Source organism: Vombatus ursinus, unplaced genomic scaffold, assembly GCF_900497805.2.
Source record: "Vombatus ursinus unplaced genomic scaffold, bare-nosed wombat genome assembly UNPS02009205.1, whole genome shotgun sequence".
In the NCBI taxonomy this organism is placed as follows: domain Eukaryota; kingdom Metazoa; phylum Chordata; class Mammalia; order Diprotodontia; family Vombatidae; genus Vombatus; species Vombatus ursinus.
In genome coordinates, this window is record NW_020948983.1 from 52004097 (window position 1) to 52019217 (window position 15121).

General features: G+C 38.2%; 1 protein-coding gene across 1 annotated transcript in view; it reads left to right on the forward strand.

Moving 5' to 3' along the window:
• TLN2 (talin 2) overlaps positions 1 to 15121 on the forward strand; it is a 579984-nt gene that overhangs the window by 318259 nt on the left and 246604 nt on the right. The window contains exons 5-8 of the mRNA XM_027851789.1: positions 4968 to 5065; positions 6531 to 6660; positions 10512 to 10664; positions 12176 to 12318. Coding sequence (XP_027707590.1) covers positions 4968 to 5065; positions 6531 to 6660; positions 10512 to 10664; positions 12176 to 12318 — 524 coding nt within the window. The remainder of the gene's footprint in view (positions 1 to 4967; positions 5066 to 6530; positions 6661 to 10511; positions 10665 to 12175; positions 12319 to 15121) is intronic.

Genomic DNA, 15121 nt, shown 5'->3' on the forward strand with positions numbered 1-15121 from the left:
CTCTTTTGTTTCTTTTAATCCTGAACCATATTTTCCAGTGTATTTTCTACTCTCCACTTATGCTTACCTTTATTTACATTTAATACAACAAGTATATATATGTGTGTGTATTTTATGTTTATATACACACACACACACATAATACACACATACATATACAGAGATAGACAAGACACTAAGTTTGGAGGAACTTAGGAAAATTTAATGAAAATTCTAACCTCTTCATCTTTTCTAACAAATTCTAGTACACAAACTGAAGAGATGAGAAAGTAGGTATATGTCTTCTTAATTGCCTTTTGGAGAAGGTACTAATACTCTTTCTAATTTTTTTTCCTAATCATTTAATATCTTTTCCCCTTTCAGATTATCTTAAAAACTGCTCCCATGCTTTCAAAATCATTTTACCTCCAGCATAGATCTCTTCCACCTGTCCCTAATCTGTTTCAGCTGTCTCCTTTTCTTATCCTGAAGGCTACAAGGCAAGATGGCCAAGTATCCTATGGAATGTTTCTTGTTACTTTAGGCCACATGATAAAAACAACTCTACCAACTCTTTTAGAAGAACTTATGGTGCCTCCTTCTTTTTAGATCACAGATTGTGAACCTTTTTTGTATTCTGTATACCTTTGGCAGTTTGGTGAAACCTATGGGCCTCTCTTCAGAATAATGTCTTTAAATGCATACAGTAAAATACATAAGTTTATGAAGGAAACCAGTTATGTTGAAATGTAGTTATCAAAATATTTTAAAAAGCAAATTGACTGACCCCAAGTTAAGAACTCCTACGATTTTTCAAACTTTCTTATATTTTCTGGTTTTGTTTTATAGTGAGAATGTTGATATTAATGTGGTTCATTTCCTCCTCTGTCAGTTGATTTTTGTCCAAGGAGTACATTTACAGTACTAACATAAAATTAATATTTATAGCTAACTTAAAACTTGTTTGGTTTTTAGCACCTTGTACCTCCTTTCCACCACTCTACTCCCATCATTTCAAAAGCAGAAGGAACCACTAAGGCCTCAGGACCATTTAATGTTTTTTTTACTTCATAGGTTCCCATGACCAAGTATTTTATCACCTACTTATCAGCTCTTGGTGATGAACTTCTCTGTTCCTAACTAAGATGGTATCTGGAGATCAGACACAGTCTATTGTTGAAGCTATAATTCAGGGCTCTTTAAGCATAATACAAGCTATCATTGCCTTGCTTCAAACCCATATTCACCTTCACTTCACAGTAATGCCTCAGAGTAGGACTTTGGGAGGCGCTATTTCTATGATATCTTTTATTTCTTCTCTCTCCAGTCGTTCAGTCGCCTACCTAGTTATGGCCTCTTTCACCTTTTATCTGGCTCATTATTTTAGCTTCCTAACCATTCTTTGCCTGCAGTATCTCTGCTTTTCAATCCAGCATTCCCACACCTGCCAAATTCATCTGTCTAATAGATAATTCTGTCAACTCTCTTGCCACAAACCTTCACTGGATTGTTGTTACTTCTAAGATAGCATACAAACTCGTTTGCTTGGCAAGAACAGTGTATAGTCTGTGTAGATGGGTCAGATTTGCATTTTCAGCCCTATCTTATCCTTCCTTTCACAACTATCCCTTCTAGAGAATGTATTCCCCGATTTCTTCTGTCCTCTCCTGATTCTGGTGCATTGGCCCAGACCGCGTCTACATAGTATGTGATTAATAAAAATTTTGTTAAATTGAATTGATGGATACTGAAGTTCCAAGAAGGGGTTACTCATGAATTCTAATATTTTTATTCAGGATTTTCTTGGCTATATATAATTTTGCAAGTAAAACAATAATGACAACAATAATATTAATATTTAAAATATTTTAATTGCTGACAATTACATAGTACATTAATGTTTGCAAAGTACTTTACAAATATTATCTCGTTTGATCCTCAAGACAACCCTGAGTGACAGGTACTATGATTCTCCCCATTTGACAGATGAAGAAACTGAGGCAAACAGAAGTTAAGTGACTTGCCCAGGATCACACAACTAGCCAAATGACTTAAGACCACATTTGAATTCGGATCTTCCTGATTTCAGGACTAGAACTCTATCCACTGTGCTGACCTGTTGTTGTTGTTTGTTGTTGTTCAAGCCTTTCAGCCATATCCAACTTTTCATGATGCCATTTGGGGTTTTCCCGGCAAAGATGCTGGAGTGGTTGGCCATTTCCTTCTTGAGCTTATTTTACAGATGAGGAACTGAGGCGAACAGGGTAATGTGACTTTCCCAGGGTCACACAGCTAGTAGGTGTCTGGGGTCTGATTCCAGACTCAGCACTCTATCCACTGCGCTGCCTAGCTGCGAAATAACTCCTTAAACCAGACAATGTTCTCCTCTGGCATAGGGGCCCATCTATAAATCACGGTGAAAATTGTTCTGAAGAATTACCGCCTACTTGGACATTGTACACAGTGTACAACCCAAATTTTGATGTGCACAAAAATCTCCCATGGCTTTTAACTTCAAGAAGATCATTGTTATTTCTCTCTCTGTCATTAAGAACAAAGATAATTCTTATCAGTTTAGCCCTTCTTGGGGTCTTGTGATATTTAAATTTTATTTAAAAATAAGTAGTGACATGTCAGTTTTTCATTACTAATTGAAACTAGTGAGCCCATGGATCACAATGTAAATTAGGAGCCCCATTTGCTTTTGTTTTTCTTTTTTCCCTCCCCTTGTACTGTCATTATGTTTATACACCTCACAGCTTGGAAATGAAAATCCCCCAGGTTGGCAAGGAATTAGTCTTCAAGGTGTGGAAAATGTGTCTTAGAACCTTGAAGACTATAAATCAGATAACTGAAGTTCAAAGATTTTTGATCCAGGGACGAGATCTGCATGAAGAGGAATTCTGTAGAAACATTTTCTTTAAAAAAAAATACACACAAACATACATACACATACACATACACACAAGAGCTAGTAAACTTTGATAAATACAGCCTAGAAATAAACATTTTTAGCACTCTAACCCTCTTTTTCTCCTCCTCTCTCTTCCCCCCGCTCTCTCCTTCTCTCTTCCTCCTCTCTCCTCTCTTCTCTCTCTCTCAAACAATCTTCCCCTCCAGGAGTCTAATACCACCCTGACACCATCTGTTTTCTGAATACTTCTTTCTTATGTCTTCTGTCTGACTCTTCTTTCTTTTTCTTTTCCTGTGGTCAGATTACTGTCTGGCTTTGGTGGGAACATTAAACATTTAGGGAACTAGCATTTGCCAATTTCAGAGGTATAAGAGACTCGCAACCTCACTTGGGTCTCCATTTCTAAAGGGGTACCTGTAGGCTCTTTGGAACCACAATCAATTTCTTCTCCTTTACTTTTTGGGTGAATTTATGCTTTTTTGGAAAAAAGTCTGGCTTATGGAGTAAATTGAGAAATGGATTTTGTAGGTGCCTTTAAGTAGTCATTCTCCCTGGGGACACCAATATACAAATAAAGGTGCTGAGGAGGTAGGACAATGGGAAGATGATTGAAAGTCTAGTAATCCTAATGTCTGCCTGGGTTCTTTTGGAGTATTATTTATACTTGCTGGATCATTCTTGCCTGAAACAATATATACTTCCTTAACATTAACAAATATACTTCCTTAGCATCTTTCCTGGCCCCTTACCTTTCTTTCTTAATGGTTATAACCCACCTTACCCTTATGGGGCTAGAACCAGGGATGAGAAACCTACGGCCTTGAGGCCACATGGGGTCTTCTAGGTCTTTGGGTAAGACGTTTTGACCGAGACCAAGTCTGACAGAACAGATCCCTTTATTAAGGGCCTTGTTCTGTGAAGTTTGGATTCAATCAAAGGGTAGCACTTGAGGACCTAGAGGGCCACATGTGGCCATGAGGCCTCAGGTTCCCCACCTCTGGTTAGATGCTTCATTGAGTTCTTTAGGTGAGTTTTTTATTCATTGCCTGCTATATACAAAGTATTGTATTGGACTCCAGTGGAGATAGGAAGTTCAGATAAGACCTAATCATTACCTTGATTGAGTTTTGACTCTATTGGTTGATGAAGTTATATCTAACTGTGATATATAATATTGTATAAGTGCATTAGGGAGATTCAAAACATCAAAGGTCATAACCAATCAGGAGGATCTATAAAGGCTTCAAGAATTGGGCGGGGAGGGGGGGATAATTGGTATTTGAACTGGGTTTTAAAGGATGAGGAAAGAGGATAAAAGAATATATCTCTGCCTTAGGGGAATGTAAGCAAAAGAAGAGAGGGGGGTGGCCTGAGAGTACAGTATGTGTTCTGCGACTAGGGCTATGTTCGTTTTGTCTGCATCATGTGAAGGGGTATAATTTGAGACACAATTGGAAAGGTACAGTGACATTTGGTTGTTGAGGGCTTTGAATGACAAACACAAGATTTTAAACTTGAGTTCTCAACAGACAGTAAAGAGTCACTGAAGATATTTAGTCAGAGGGGTGATGTGACCAAATTTATGCAAAAGAAAGATTAGCCTTGAAGTTGTTCTCAGAACTGATTGGAGAGGCAAAGAATTGAGGCACAAAGACCTTTCAAGAGGCATTTACAGTAGTCTGGGTCAGTGGTCATAAGGACCTGTCCTGATAGGGATGAGGGCCAACTTCAGCTGGTGAGCCTGGATTGTTTTGTCTCTGAGGTTTCCTCCAGTGTTAAACATAACTTTTCAGCCTAGTGACTTAATGAATCCTAATCTTATTTGGGTTTATTACTTCAACAGCTCAGTTCTTATGACTCCTGATCTGCTTTAGCATTGAATATAGCTTGTGTTGTCATTAAAAGACCCTGGCCACAGCTGCCAAAAGCAAATATTTCTCTCCTGTTAAGAAGGATACCAGTACATTTGCCAAGTCAAAAGACAATGCACAGAAGTCAGTGCATACATTATTGGATCTTCCAAGGTCTCAAAGTCGCTGTGTTTCAGATTTTCTTTCTACTTTTTAATTCTTAGCTTCTGACTATGGCTTATTCCTATCGGACGAGGATCCCAGGAAAGGCATTTGGCTGGAAGCAGGCAGAACGCTGGACTACTACATGCTGCGGAATGGGGTACGTATCTCCCCATTCTTGTTTTCCTGTGGGCCTTTATTTTTGGGCCTTCTAATGAGAGCAAATATTACTGTACGTGGAGGAAAAAAAGATAAAACATCATTTGTTTTGATCCAAGGGCAATACTTATTCTCAAACACTGCCAATTTTCTTTGAAGGGGAGGCTCTAAGGGTGTTAGAAAATGTCAACAGTCCAAATTCTCAAAACTCCATGGGGGTGTAGGAATAGCCCTGGGTGTGTGTGTTTTGAATATTTTCCACTCCCCAGTGGTACAATCCTGTGTCCTGCTTAGTTCTGTAGCCAGGAGTTTTGATGAGGCATCTCCTGGTGGATAGTATGGGAATATTCCTGTAATTATTAATGGGACATAGAGTGCAGAGTGAGGGTTGGAGGATAGAGGGGAGATGAAAAACGAATTTGAAAATTAAACTAAATTTCTCTCATCTTTTTGGGAGGAGTGGGACTTGAATATCTTTTGCATCTGAAAACATATCCTTCTGTAAAGCAACAAAGTAATTTTAACAACAACAAGTCATTTTAATGCAAAAAGAAAGGTTAGGGAAGGGAGGTAGACTATGAAAAGGGGTTTAAACATTCCTTTCAGTTTAATCAACCCTAGGATAATAGCTCTCTGATGCATGAAGGCCAGCAACTGGAGTGGACAAATTAGATTGGTTAATATTCAGTGAAAACTCCACTGTAAGCATTGCATGAATGTTGTGAAGAAAAAATCTTTTGTCCTCCACCCTTGCATTTTGGGGAGTCACAAGAAGATGAGGTCACTTATTTATACATATACAAATATGGCTCCCAGGACTAATATCTCTTGCGTGGTCTTCATATTGAATGTGAGGACAGAGGGACTCTATCAAGTCTTTTTGGAAAATTCTCAGATTGTAATTTCTTTCCTCTGAAGAGTCTCCCTCAAAAATCAAAATGAGCTTATCCTCATTGGATGGAACGTAAGCCATAAATCACACAAAGTTTCAAGTAATTGTAAGCTACAATTATGTGGATACAATTTCAGTATTAAATTGCTCTTTGTTTTTTTTTCTTTAATTAAAGCAATTACTAAGCACTAATGAATTGATTTTAAATTAGAAATTGTAGTCCATTTAGTGTTTGTGGAACAAAAGGGCTGTCACTGAGGAAAAGCTGCCTATGAAACTAATGTTATTAACTTCATCCACGCCTCTACTTTCATGGCTCTTAATCTGGATTCTGTGAATTTTTTAAGATATGTTTTGATAATTATATTTCAGCGTAGTTGATTTCCTTTGTCATCTTATACATCTTATTTTATGCGTTTAAAAATATCCTGAGAAGGCAGTCCATAAGCTTCACCAGACTGCTAAAGGGAGTTTATGACACACAAGAAAGGTTAACAAGAACTCCTGCTGTACTTAAAGCTGCATTTCCATGAAGGGACAGCCGGTGTGAGATGTTTCTGTGGTTTGTGCCTAGGATATTTTGGAATATAAAAAGAAACAAAGACCTCAGAAAATACGGATGCTGGATGGATCGGTGAAGACAGTGATGGTGGATGATTCAAAAACTGTTGGAGAATTACTAGTCACGATTTGTAGCAGGATAGGTGAGATTTCACATGCCTGATTCACTATATGGGATGTCTCTTTTTTCCTCTATGCTCACACCCTGCCCAAGGCTTCAAATTGCTGCAAGGATCCAGTTCCCACCCCCACCCCATGTACATGCTTCCTGAATCTACTCAAATTGATATTTCCCTTTAATAATTGAAATGTCCAATGAATGCCAGATGCCCAATCTTAAGTAACTCAATTAAGGAGATTCAAGAGAGTGTATCTACCCTGCAAAGAATGGAAGAAAGAAGAATTAGAAAATCTTAAAGGTATTAATAATAGAAGGGCAGTGAGGTGGTGCAGTGGATAGAGCACTGGTCCTGGAGTCAGGAGGACCTGAGTTCACATCTGACCTTAGACACTTAGTAGCTGTGTGACTCTGGGCAAGTCATTTAACCCTGATTGCCCCCCCCCCCCAAAAAATAATAAAGTAGAAAGAGCGTTAGACTCAACTTGGAGGGTGGAGAAATCAGGGTACAAATCCTGCCTCTGACATTTACAGTGGATAACATGACTAAGTCACTTACCTTTGAAGTCTCCTCACCTGCAAACTGAATGTACCTGTATAGCTTACTTCTCCAGTGTTTGTTAAGGGATTCAATGTGATAGTATATGTAAATTGGTTTGTAAGCCTTAAAGGGATAGTGACCAGACCTGTGATTTCATTGGTTTCTGGAACTTCCTCATGGGAAAACTCTCTCTACTAGAGTAAGTAGGCACCTTTCCTGTGACTTAGAGTTGCCTTGATCACTGAGAAAGGTGAATTAATTGCATTGTTCTAGTCTCACTGTCAGTAGTTGTCAGAGGTGGCATTTGAACCCATGTCTTTCTGAGTCTAATGCTAGATTTTTATCCACTGTTTCTTCCATGAAACCTTAAACCGCTGTCTGCATAACTACTGTAGTGGGGGTGATGGTTGTAAGGGACTAAAAGAGGTGAGTGAGAAGAGTAGGAGGTTGAATTCTACCTCTGCTACTAAGTATATATTTAACCTCTGTCAAATCACTTTATCTCATGGAGGGAAGAGAGCTCTAATTTATTCACCTTTAGAAGGTGATTGGAATAAATTAATTTCCTTTCAGCTCTAAAATTCTATGACCCTAAGATTATATATTCTAATTGCCCACCCAGTACAAGAATCCTTTTTATATTCCTGATAAACAATGGTATAGCTTTTTTTCTTTTTTCTTTCGTTTCCTTTTTCCTTTCCTTTTCTTTTTTTCTCTTCCTGTTCCTTTCCTTTTCTATTTTGTGTTCTTTTTTTCTTTCCCTTTCTTTTTTCTTTCCTTCCTTTTCCTTTCTTTTCTTCTCTCTTTTCTTTCCTTTCTCTTTCTTTTTTTTAACATTCTTTTCCATTCTTCTTCCCTTTTCTTTTAAGTTTTATTGATGTGTTTTGTTTTTGCACACCTTTAGAAATTGCTCCACTTTGTGAGGGACCACTTGTAACAAAGTAAAACGATTAAGTGAAACTAATAATACAACCTCATCTTAAAGGACATGCAGTGTTTCACATCTGTGATACTCCCATCTCTAGTTAAAAAAAAAATCCCAGGGGGCAGCTAGGTGACACAGTGGATAGAGTACCAGCCCTGGAGTCAGGAGGACCTGAGTTCAAATGTGTCCTCAGACACATAAAACTCACTATGTGTGTGACTCTGGGCAAGTCATTTAACCCCAATTGCCTCACCCCCCCGCCCAAAAAAAATTCCTCCCCTAATCCCCCATTGCGTTTAAAAGAAAAGAAAAACAAATTTCTTGTAACAATTCTGCATTGTCTAGCAAAATAAATTCCCTCAATAAATGTGTGTATATACAAGTATACAGCCCATGGTATGGGTCTATTCCAGGGGTGGGGAAACCTACAGCTTCAAGACCACATGTGGCCTTCTAGGTCCTTGGGTGAAGCCTTTTGACTGAGTCCAAGTTTTACAGAATAAATGTTTTTATTCAGGGGATTGGTTCTGTGAAGTTTGGATTCAGGTTTCCCACCCCTGGTCTAGTCCTTCTTCCATTTAACAACCCTTCAAATACTTAAAGAGGGCCATGAGATCTTCCTTTAGCCTTTTTTCCACCTCTGTGCCAGAGTATCGACAAAGGAGCCCTGAACTTATTTGTAGTTTGGTTTTTTTTTTTTAAAGTATTTTGATAGTTGTATTTCACTATAATTGTTTTCTTCTATGGTACTATATGTTTTATTTTTTGTGTTAAAAAATGTTCTGAGAAGGGATCCTTGCCACACACAAAAACAATTAAGTACTCCTCCTAAGTACCCTGTGGTATTCAGTGTCTCCATCCCAAGCCATGGACTTTTAGACCTAAAAGTGATCATAAACATATTCTAGTACAGTTTTCTCATTTTCCAGATGAGGTTGTGACTTTCTCAAAGCAATATAACTAGTAAAGTATGAGACTAGACTCAGCTCTTTCGACTCTCTATTCCATTATTTTGTGATTTCAGGGTGCACTCGTTCAGCAACATTCCTTTTCAAAGAAGGGGCTCATTCTGAAGCGCCAATATTTTAAGACCGTGGCAAAGCGCAGTGTAACAATGATGATTTTCTATGCTGTGGACTAGAAGTTGTCAGTCTATCCTCAATGAAATCTGCTTTTCTGGCAGTAATATTACCCTTATTTGCCTTCTTTCTTAGTGTGAGCTTTTTATGACTCCATCTTTACAAGATCCAAATGCAGATGTTATATGAATGAAAGTGTTGGTAGGATTGTAGCATAAAGGGAACTCAAATGTCACCTAGTCGAGCCCTTTGTTGTACAGATGAGGAAACTGAGGATAACTGAGTTTCCCAAGGTCGAGAAACAGAGCTAGAATTTCTGCCTTATGTGCTCTGACTCCAAATGGATCATTGAACCCACCCTAGCCCCATTCATAATTATGGTCATTGTAATCATGCAAATTAATTATTAAAATAACCATGTAAATTAACTGTTAATTATGCAGATGTGATTATGTAAATATGGTGATTGAGTTTCTCAAACTGGACAGAGAACACTTTGGTGTTCCAGGTATTTTGATGAAACATGCATGCTGGACCCGGATATTGAGGGGGGTGGAATAAGGAACAGCGCCAAAATGAAGTGGTTTGGGGAAATTTTGAAGCAGGATAGGAGAGCAGAGTTCATATCATGAATCATTACCATTGGCCATACATTCTGGTTAGATACTCCAAGATTGTGATGGGATTAGTTTTGGACACGTGGGGGTGGGTGGGAAAGGATAGGTACAGACTTTCCTGATGGAAGGCACAATGTGAAGAAGGACCACTGACCGTGAAGCAGTCCTGTAGGATGCATGAGTTTTAGAAGCTGTGCATCAAATGCTGTATGAAAAGTGGACCGTGGGGGTACGTCATCTAGAGGGTGGGGAGGCTGGAGGAGTCGTGTGCTGGGAATGTCGAGTGCTCGCTGGTGTTTGTTGCCAGAAGATTTGAGGGAAAATGTTGCTGTGTATATGCTATGGGGAGCAGGTGTGAAAAGGGATGATAGCAGCATACAAACAGGTCCACGTTATGCTGTAGCAAGACATGGTGGAAAGAACACAGTATTGTGTGTTTGATAGGGATAGAAATTCGTGTGTGTGTGTGTGTGTGTGTGTGTGTGTGTGTGTGTGTGTATTTCTAGAACAGGAATTGGGCTAAAGTGTCAAATGAATGGTACTCTCTAGATTTTTAATGTGGGTTAGTATTGATTTCCAAGTAACTCATCCATCAGCCTTGTTTAAACCTTGACATTACACCTAGAACTCCCTATCTGTATTGTTTGGAGCAGCAGGGTTACATAAAGTAGTCTCAAAAATGCTATTCTAATTCACTTGGGTTTTTTGTTTTAGGTATAACCAATTATGAAGAATATTCATTAATTCAAGAAATAATTGAAGAGAAGAAAGAGGAAGGAACGGGTACACTCAAAAAAGACAGAACACTACTACGAGATGAAAAAAAGATGGAGAAGCTAAAGGCCAAACTTCACACCGATGACGATTGTAAGTGTAGGGGAGAAAACAAGAACCATGAGAAGGGGGCAGGGTTGACTTAGCACAGTGTAGCGAAGGTTGGCATTGTATTTCTGTCCTTTGTATAATTCAAGACTCCTTTGCCCAGAGTATATTCTCACATTTCTCTATTTGTTCTTAGATGCCTTACCTTTGTACCCTCTAGGTTATAGGCTAAAGGAATAGTAAGTTGAGTACCTCTGTCCAGCCTCATCTCTCATGGCTTCCCAGACCCACTGCTCTAATCAGACATCATCTTATTGATCCTAGTGGCCGAGTGAATAGACATTGAATTTGGAGTCAGAATGACCTGGGTTTGAATTCTGCCTTAAACTTTTACTAGCTGTATAACCCTGGACAAGTCACTCAGCATTCCTAGACCTTAGTTACTTCATCTGCAAAATAGGGAAAATAATAGCACCTATTTCGTAGGGTCTTTGTGAGGGTTAAATGAGAGAATATATATATAAAGTGCTTTGTAAACCTTAAAGTACAGTATATAAATGCTAGATATCATTATTATCACTACCACCATCACCATCCCCAAATACATCACCCTCATCATCCTCATTCCTGATTTATGCTCATGCTATTTCCCAATCTGAAATGGCGTTTCCCAGTCTTAATCAGGAGAGACAGTATGGCTTAGTGGATAGTGCACTGGACTTGGATTCAGGACATTATATGCAATGCTCTGTACCTACGGACCCTGATCCTGTTTTTGCCCCAAGTCTTCCTCCAAAGACACATACCCACTCTTCCTCTAAAAACACATACAACTCTGCAAAAAAGGAAGAAGAGGCTGTTTTCTCATGTCTCTTCTTTGGGGTCAAACTTGTTTTCTTGTTTTGTTTTGTTTTCATTTCGCCATATTAATTTTTGACTATTTTGCAGTTGTTGCCATTTACATTGTTGTAGTCATTGTGTACATTGTTTTGCTGGCTCTCTAACTATTGGTATTATTATCAAATTGCTTCAGTGAACTTAAGGAATGATAGAAAATAACAAGTCAAAGTATTTGTTGGACTAAAATCCCTTGATTCTTTTTGTTTGTTTTTTTTTTTTCACTTGTCCTATGAAAGATGTAAAAACACTGAAAATTTTCAGCTTGTGTTTGCTTTTTTTTTTTTAATCTGTATTGCAAGAGATGGCTGACTAGATGGGGATTATGTAAAGTGTCTCAAAAGTTTTAGTGCAGTTTCAAGGTCTGATAGTTTAAATATTCAAAAATAATGGTATTATAAAAGCAAAAGATATTAATAAGAGCTTGAAAAAAATAAAGCATTTGAACAGGGCCTAATAGGGTTTTACACAAATATGGAATGGTTTCTCCAATAAAATATCCAATTTTAAGCGTTGTCTAAATATTCTTACCTTTGTTTTTCTAACTGTTATAGTTGAACATCAAGAATAACAGTCTGTATCAAATGGCCTTTTTGTCAGATTCTTTTAATTAAGAGATATAAACACCTTTCGCTAATACAAGTTTCATTGCTTTCCAGTAAATTGGCTAGATCACAGTCGAACCTTTAGAGAACAAGGAGTGGATGAAAATGAAACATTACTGCTTAGACGGAAATTCTTTTATTCAGACCAGAATGTAGATTCAAGAGATCCCGTGCAGCTGAATTTGCTTTATGTTCAGGTATGGTAAGTCTGCAAACTCAGTTCAAGCAACCACTAGGAAGCCATGGCAGTGGTGGCACATGGAATAGAGGGTGGCCTCTGTGGTAGTTGGGTTAAGTAATTAAAAGCCTTTCTCCGGTACCCATTGTGCATGACAGAGCATTACTTCTACCCACTGGACACTTTTTTTGGTCCATGTAATCATGGGGAGCCATCTAATGGAAAATAGGGCAGTTCTGCTCCACTTGAGATCCCTTCTGGACGGAACATTGATCTGGAAGGGACCTGGAGTGGACCTGGAGTAAATGTTGACCTGTAAGGAACACTCAACATTAATTCTAGGCATGTAAAACACATGCAAGCCAATTGAGATACTTGTTAAAGTAACCATGCTTAGAGAGACAATTACCAAAAACGCATAAGCAAAGTTAGCCCTGGATTCCTTAGCTAGTGAAGAGGAAACAACAAATTAAGGACAGGAGAATTAGAGATCAATGAATGGAAAATGAGGAAAAGGGAGGGGGAAAGATAAGGTAGTAAATTCTAGGGCTTTTAGTCAGTTCACATGCCATTTCCTGTCAACACGGATACTTTCAATTTACAAGTGCATTCAGTTTATAGAAAATGTAATGTTGATCTCTGGGACAGGCTTTAGTTTTATTCTATGAGCTCCTCTTTAAATGAAGGTGGAGTATCTTTCCCCTCCAGGATCACATTGATTTTGCAGTCACTGCCTCCCTCCCTGACTTTTTCCTCCAATTTTTCCTTCGTGATATTGGAAGGAACTTAAACAAATGAGAGAATGAGAGGATATAATGGAAGGAGCCTTGTATTTTCAATCAAAGAACATAGGTTTGACTCTCAACTTTATCAGTTACTACCTGTGTAACTTTGAATAAGTCAATCCATCTCTCTGGGCGTCAGTTTTCTTATCTGTGAAATGATGGCATTGGACTGGCTGAATATTGCTATCCTCTCCTGCTCTAAATTATATGAGTCAAAGATAGCTAACGCCTTCAATTTCTAAGACCCACCTTTCTCAACCTGATAATCTGGCAAATACTTTCCAGTTTTTCCATTATTTTTCAAGGTCATCTTTACCTTCTTGCATCTTTAGTAAAATCTTTTATTTCAAAATATCAGCTACTTCTTCTCCCTTCTTAACCTTTTAAAACTTTGCCATTTTGGGAGAGTTTTGTCTTTTTCTTCATCTGAGATTTCACTTAACCAAAGTCAACAGTGATAACTTCAACTCAGCATTTTGTTGGTGATATTGTTCAGATTTTATTGTTCTTCTCCAAGTGGTGCTTACTTTAGTGATAAAGCATGGTAATATGTCAACAGAAGAATCTGTCAGCAAGTTCATGATGATGAAGATGATGATGACGATGATGATAATAATTGGTCTTCACCGGGCAAGACTCAAGGCTATTGAGGAGAAAGCTGACACTTAGATTGTTAAGAGATTGATTGTTAAGAGACTGATTAGCATCCTAAAATCAAAGCTTAATGTAAAAAAAAGGCTCATACATTCAAGGCAGGTATAAAAAGATGAATACATCCTTGCTAAAAAGGAAGAAGACTGACTGATAGATGTTCTCAGAACACATGATAAATAGGTTAAAACTTTACTAAAGTACTTTTGAAACAAACAGATATTGCTTCACAAAGCAGTAACAGAAGTAGATAATAGACATATCCTGTAAGATTTGTCACATGTGGCTTATCTCCAAACAAAGCTTACGTAACATCTAAAAATCTCAGAGTAGAAACAAAATGTACCCCATGGGTAACATGCACATGAACCCAATCAGTAATAATGTCCACAGAGAAATTCACAAGAAATAGCCGAGTCATATGGATTTGCTACAGAAACAGAGCAGTTTATGGTAATGCTGCCATATTAGATTGCTGCAGCCAGATACTCTAAAAAGATTCTGATAAGAAGCTTCTATTTGTTGATCGATTCGAATTGTGCCATGAAGTAATGGAAATTATGCAACACTTCCTTGTAAATTGCAAAAAATCAGAGGGACGGCTAGATAGCACAGTAGATAAAGCTCTGGCCTTGAAGTCAGTTGGACCTGAGTTCAAATCCAGCCGCAGACACTGGATGCTTATTAGCTGTGTGACCCTGGGCAAGTCACTTAACCCTGAATGCCTCACCAAAAACAAAACAAAACCAAAAAAAGTTTATGGGGCAGCTCGGTGGCGCAGTGGATAGAGCACTGGCCCTGGAGTCAGGAGAACCTGAGTTCAAATTCCACCTCAGACACTTGACACTTAACTAGCTGTGTGACCCTGGGCAAGTCACTTAACCCCATTGCCTAGCACCCCCCCCCCAAAATAAAATAATAAATTGCAAAAATCTGCCAGATAGATGCTTAAACAATCAGGTGGCTAGAATTATACACCAGAAGCTTGCTATCCTTTGTAAACTTACAGATATCAAGTTCCCTTACTGCAAATACAAACACCAAAATATTTTTTAGAATTCAACAAATAAACCATTATGGAAGTGGAGCGTTATTATAAGATGGAAGTCTTGTCCATAATCACCCAATACTAACAATGATCCATAAAAAATTTAAGTATGACTTTTAGTAGCTGCCACCTTAACATCTACTCATAATCACCACACCACATGGAATGAAAAATCTTGAAAGCATAGCGTCCTAGTGGAAGTCATTAAAACTATGGGGGAACAGGGTGAGGTACATGTCTACAAGAGTTGTCCCTAAGATAGTTTTAGTGAGTCCCCTGAAGATGACTTTAAATCTCAGTGCTCTTAATCAATTAAAAAAAATCACTTTATCTATCAA